We start from the raw sequence: 6,404 nt of genomic DNA, 5'->3' as shown, positions 1-6,404 counted from the left end.
ACCCAATGACATGGCAGGGCTTGCTTGGTCCTGTAGCTCATCAGCAAAAAAATACATTCTTATCAATTCACTGTTTATTAGCTCACACCCACCACATCAGTGATGATAGCCCTAGTGCTGGGGGTAAGAGGCCCAGCATTTATTAATCCCCCTGGATTTCATCCCCGTGCTAAATGAGCTTTAAACTAAACTAAACTTTAAAAATGAATGAGAGCCACTGAAAATGTGGATTTTATATCTATTTTATTATGGCATGTCCCTATGTTTTATGTTTAAAATGTTATAATTATTGTGCCCAAAAAGGAGGGCAACAATTCACACAATATCTGCTAGGCGCATTTTCGTATAGTAAGAAATCTATTATACAGAGAGGATTCCTTTTAAATACAAAAAATAGTCAAATAATAATTATAATAAACATTAGTATAGCAAGATGCAACTTTAATGTGCTTTAGTTAATAAAAACAACTTTTTTGAAACACAGAAAATGTTTTCTTCACACTCCGCCAATTCCCATTTGAAAATTCCTAGCCCTACGCACACCATCAATAGAGTAATTGAGAGTAACACACAAATGTCTGGGGTTGTTTTCTGAAGGTGTCATTTTGATGTCCCCACTAATCTCTGTATCTTGTTCAACTTGCACTTCTTCATTCAGGTAAAGGATAGTTTGCTTCCAATGTGTTTCTTCACCATAAGGAGATGTAGATAAACTAATACCATTTTCTCCTGGGAATGTGACAGAAAACCAGATGGCAAATCCATGCACTAATGAGGATCCATAGCAGTAGAATTGGAAAGAACCATTGATGTTACCAATGTCCTCCTGCGTTGCGCTGGCGAGATTTAGGGAGGCAAATTTCACAGGGTGAGAGAGCACATTCTCAGGGTACACTGAGCACACTGCCATATCCTTGCTCATGATGCATTTTCGTGCAAAAGATCGCACACAGGTCATATCAACTCCGTACATGTCGTTCACGTCACTCCAAAAGTCCAAACGGCTTTCCACTACTGTATCATTAACAGGGGCTATGAAGATATCAGCGCTTGATGGAAAAATGAGGCCCCCAGGTTTCAGCCACTTATCCCGGGCGTAAAGAACAGAGCTCAGCATTGATTCGTACATAAGGCCATAACCCATCCATTCGCTAACAATAGCATCCACTTTTCCAGGTATCTCAATATTTTCGACTGCGCTAGTAATCACTTCCACTTTGCCCTCCATCTTGTTTTGCTTCACAACATCACAGGCCAGCTGTGACACAGTGCTGGCTTCCACTGCATACACTTTACTAGCGCCTGCTTGTGCGCAGAAAATACTAAGTATGCCAGTGCCAGCACCCACATCCAGTACAGTTTTACCAAGAAGGTCATTTTGGTTTTGAAAAATAGCCACTTTGTAGGCATAAGTGCGAACAGTATCTGAGAGCATTTCTTCATGAACTGAGATATCTGAATAACACTGGAAGTACTCACTGTCTTGCTGACTCCTATCATGTCTCCTCTTTTTGGGGAATGCCATGGTTAGACAGATCCAGCTCAGTGTTTGTGACCTAAGTTTCTGTGAGCTCTCAGTGCTGTTGAGGCAGAGGTAACAACAGTGTGTATTGGCTAGTTCAGGCTTCCTGTGACTGGATGGCATGGATGCTGATCTCTTCCTGTCTGTACTCCCACCCCCTCCTGTATTCACTGTTTTACTTTCACTTTGTTCCATCTTGCATGTAATGTTCGTTTCACATGCACTTGTCTCCCCTCCCCCTTTCTGTCGGTGGTTTTATTCCTCGCCCACTTTACATTGATAATCGTATTACACTGCTTTGTGTCAGCACAATTACCACTCTTCTGAAATCTGAACACACGAATATAAACTACAGCTGAGCAATAATGGATCCTCTTGTTAGTTCTGCAGCTTTTGTTTTGTGTTACCAGGTCAGTCACCTAAGTTTAGACACAGATGTAATAGAATTAGTCTTTAGCAGTCCGGCAATTAATATGCAGAAAGGAATGTAACCCTGAACTGATTTCAATGCAACGAGGTACCCCTTACTCAGCTGTTTATATTGCAGACAAACATTTTACTTGTGTGTGTATATAATATATATAATATATATATATATATATATATATATATATATATATATATATGTGTATGTGTGTGTGTGTGTGTGTGTGTGTGTGTGTGTGTGTTTTAGCATGGTCACCCAGCATTGCGCAGGTCCAATTTATCTATTAGCAAATTATTTGGTAAATAGACCAAAAATGCTATTTAGAAAATAAGATTTGTTGCGTTGTCGTTATGTTGTGTTGAGATTTCTTTCCAGCAGTCAAAACAATTGTTTACAATCAAAAAATTATGTTTTCAATATTTCTTGCTTTGTCGCTGTGTGGTCTAATAGAAAGCAGATTACTTATTGATACTAAATAACTATGTTATAACGTGTGTGGAAGTGGGCTGGTAAATGGTGGGATGCCACACAGTTCCTTCTACTGCCCTCATTGTAACGCTTTCAAATCCCATTCGCTTAGACTTTCCTTACTGCCACTGCTAAATTTCCACTTTTACCACTGTGTGTGTGTGTGACATTTTCTCTCAGAACACATATTAAAGGTTTCTCTTTTTTTTTTTTGCAAGGACATGCATCTTATTTTTGGTTATGCCTGCACCCCTTTATACAGGAATTGGAAATACATGGATTTGCAGGCATCAGCAGAGGTGCAAAATTGTGCATCTTTGAACGGGAGGTGAGAGCTATGTACATGAATGAGCCTAGTTATGAATCCACATGCAAAAATTAAATTTTATGTTGCAGGACAATATTATATCAATAGGTTATAAGGAGTGTAGCATATAGGAGGATGTTTCCTATTCAACAAGTGGCACACACAGCAGTTTTTGTCACCTCAAAATGAATTGTTTTCACACCTTCATAGATGGTAGAAACCAAGCCTCTGCCTATAATTTACATGAGACACTTGCACCTCAGAAGGTGGTGATAAATTTTGAAAAGGAATAATTTTAATCTGGAAAGGTCAGAATATAGTACAGACCATCAAATAAACACCTCCTTCAAAGTAAAAATGTTGAAGAATATATTTTAAACTAAAACATAATTGCCTATTTTGAGTTGGAGGCCTCCAGGAGATGCTGGATAAGGGTCGGGGTGTGGTCAGTCTCGTTACTTTGGCTCTGCTCCTGTGACAAAATTGTTATTTTGTCGAGGGGGCGGGGCCAAAATGACATGATTCACCGCAAATTGCCTCATTTTGGCTGCCGAATTGCAGGAGACTTGCCTGCTTTCCCGGGAGACCTACCCGGAATTCAGGGTCTCATGGACTAAAAGAAAACACATATGGTTTGTCCCAAGTCACTTCCGAAAGCATAAAGGTGAGCTGTGTTGGTTTTTTTTTTATGTGGGGAGGCATGTTAGTGTGGTGAATAGAAGAAACAAACTGCTGCTGGCAAAGATAAGGGTAGACGTAAGTAATTTGCTTATTTAATAAAATATGATAATGTACTGTATATTATGTTTATATTGCTTTTTCTTATTCATTAAAGCAAAATTAACTTCATGACTTACATGTGATGGTTTTGTGTTGAATTGCTTGCATGTTCATTGCTTGCTTTTTAGTGTTTGAGTTGTCTCCAGGGCCGGACTGGCCATCTGGCACTTCTGGCAAATGCCAGAAGGGCCGATGGCTATATGGGCCGGCCCGACTCCTCCTGTCTTCCTGGTAGCTGGTTCCTCCCCGGGAACCAGCCACCTCTGTTGCGCGCTCCTCAGCTCCCTCCCCCTTTATGCTGTGCACTGTCTCTCACCCCCTCTCCCAGCAGCCCCTACCCCACTAGCTCTCTCACACTCATGATCCCCGCAACTCGCGGCACCCCCGCGACCCCCTTCCCCGCGAAAATCGTGGCACTTCCGCGACCCCCCTGCCCGCGAAAATCGCGCCACCCCCGCGACTCCCCTCCCTGCGAAAATCGGGGTGCCGCGAGTTGCGGGGATCATGTGTGAGAGAGCCAGTGGGCTAGGGGCTGCTGCTGGGAGAGGGGTTGAGAGAGCCAAAGGGGAAGGGGGTGCTGGGAGAGGGGTGAGAGCCGGGGGGTAGGGGCTGCTGGGAGAGGGGGTGAGAGACCCAGAGGGGAAGGGGTGCTGGGAGAGTGGGTGAGAGAGCCAAAGGGGAAGGGGGTGCTGGGAGAGGGGTGAGAGAGCCAGGGGGGAGGGGGTGCTGGGAGAGGGTGAGAGAGCCAGGGGATAGGGAGTGCTGAGAGGGGGTGAGAGAGCCAGGGGGTGCTGGGAGAGGGGTGAGAGAGCCAGGGGGAAGAGGGTGCAGGAAGAGGGGGTGAGAGAGCCAGGGGGGAAGAGGGTGCAGGAAGAGGGGGTGAGAGAGCCAGGGGGGAAGAGGGTGCAGGAAGAGGGGGTGAGAGAGCCAGGGGGGAAGAGGGTGCAGGAAGAGGGGTGAGAGAGCCAGGGAGGTGGGGGTGCAGGAAGAGGGGTGAGAGAGCCAGGTGGATAGAGGGTGCAGGAAGAGGGGTGAGAGAGCCAGGGGGGTAGAGGGTGCAGGAAGAGGTGTGAGAGAGCCAGGGGGGAAGAGGGTGCAGGAAGAGGGGGTGAGAGAGCCAGGGGGGAAGAGGGTGCAGGAAGAGGGGTGAGAGAGCCAGGGAGGTGGGGGTGCAGGAAGAGGGGTGAGAGAGCCAGGTGGATAGAGGGTGCAGGAAGAGGGGTGAGAGAGCCAGGGGGGTAGAGGGTGCAGGAAGAGGGGTGAGAGAGCCAGGGGGGAAGAGGGTGCAGGAAGAGGGGGTGAGAGAGCCAGGGGGAAGAGGGTTAAGGAAGAGGGGTGAGAGAGCCAGGGAGGTGGGGGTGCAGGAAGAGGGGTGAGAGAGCCAGGTGGATAGAGGGTGCAGGAAGAGGGGTGAGAGAGCCAGGGGGGTAGAGGGTGCAGGAAGAGGGGGTGAGAGAGCCAGGGGGGAAGAGGGTGCAGGAAGAGGGGTGAGAGAGCCAGGGAGGTGGGGGTGCAGGAAGAGGGGTGAGAGAGCCAGGTGGATAGAGGGTGCAGGAAGAGGGGTGAGAGAGCCAGGGGGGTAGAGGGTGCAGGAAGAGGGGTGAGAGAGCCAGGGGGTAGAGTGTGCAGGAAGACGTGTGAGTGCCAGGGGGGTAGACAGTGCAGGAAGACGTGTGAGAGCACCAGGGGAGAAGGTGGTGCAGGAAGACTTGAGAGAGCCAGGGGAGAAGGTGGTGCAGGGGGTTAAGTGAGAGGGACAAAGGAGAAGATGGTGCAGGGGCACAGGTAAAAGAAAGTGTAAAGTGAGAGACATCTTAAGAATGGGAATGTCAGGGATGCAGCCATCATAAAACACAAGTAGTAATGAAGAATGGGAATGCACAGAGGGGACAAGTGTTAAAAAAAAATAAAAAATCAAGCCTTCATACTCCATTCACTTACATTTTTCATAGCCCCACTTCTAAATTTCCGCTTCGACCACTGCCCTCTGTTCCTGCTCCCGTCTGCCTGTGTGAGCTGACAGCTGCGGATACCTCCTCGCCCAGCGCGCCCAGTAGGAGAACAGAACACAGAATGCCATAATCAAGTAAGTTCATATATTTTCTCGTATGCAATGTGTTTTTAACCATCATTTCATGAACTGGGGGCACTACTGTGTATCCAATGACGTTTAAAACACTATGTATTGCTTATTATGGCGCTGTAATGTTTCTTGCATATCTATCTGTACAGAGATTTTTAATTAAGAGGAAAAAACACTGCTTGTCATAAATTTTATCTGTGATTGTGTCAATATATCTATTTTTGTTTGCATTGTAAATGGTGTATTAAGCTGCTCCTGGGACTCACACTCTCAGTATCTGATATGCTGTACCAATTTTTATTTGTGAATGAGTTTTTGTCTGGGCACTACTAATGATTTGGGGGCACTACTATGGTATAATGTTATTTGGGGACACTATTGTGGCACAATATGACCTTGGGGCACTACGATGTGGCATAATATGAAATGGGCGCACTACGGTGTGGCATAATATGAACTTCTGCCAAAGGCAAATCTTTCATTGTTAAATATGATAGGAGCCCAAAGAAGTTGCTGTATTGTGGCCCAAAATTCCTCTTGTCGGCCCTGCCTGTGAGTGAAGGGGGTAGACGTCTTCAGGTAAATAATCTAAATGTTTCCTCTCTGTTATCCATCAAACTGATGGATCACAAGCAATTATCTCTCACCCACCTCCAATATCCCCCTTAATTTATATACTGTGTTATTTAAAATGAATAGAAAAGACGCAAATCCAGTTACTAAAAAAAGTTAGTAAAAAAAATATTTTTCTCTGACATTTTGCTGTAGATGGAAATACTTTTAATGTGGCCGTGTGGGTTCAAATGATCATTCAATA

At 45.6% G+C, this 6,404-nt stretch overlaps 1 protein-coding gene across 1 annotated transcript; it reads right to left on the bottom strand.

Moving 5' to 3' along the window:
* Positions 1–226: 226 nt before the first annotated feature.
* Positions 227–1,674, bottom strand: PRMT6 (protein arginine methyltransferase 6). The gene has a single exon (XM_075182567.1). The coding sequence runs from the start codon at positions 1,643–1,645 to the stop codon at positions 497–499; it is 1,149 nt and encodes a 382-aa protein (XP_075038668.1). The 5' UTR covers positions 1,646–1,674; the 3' UTR covers positions 227–496.
* Between the last annotated feature and the right edge of the window lie 4,730 nt (positions 1,675–6,404).

This window comes from Mixophyes fleayi, chromosome 8 (assembly GCF_038048845.1).
Source record: "Mixophyes fleayi isolate aMixFle1 chromosome 8, aMixFle1.hap1, whole genome shotgun sequence".
NCBI lineage: Eukaryota > Metazoa > Chordata > Amphibia > Anura > Limnodynastidae > Mixophyes > Mixophyes fleayi.
The sequence above is the reverse complement of the archived record's forward strand: the minus strand, read 5'-3'. Positions and strand labels throughout refer to the sequence as shown.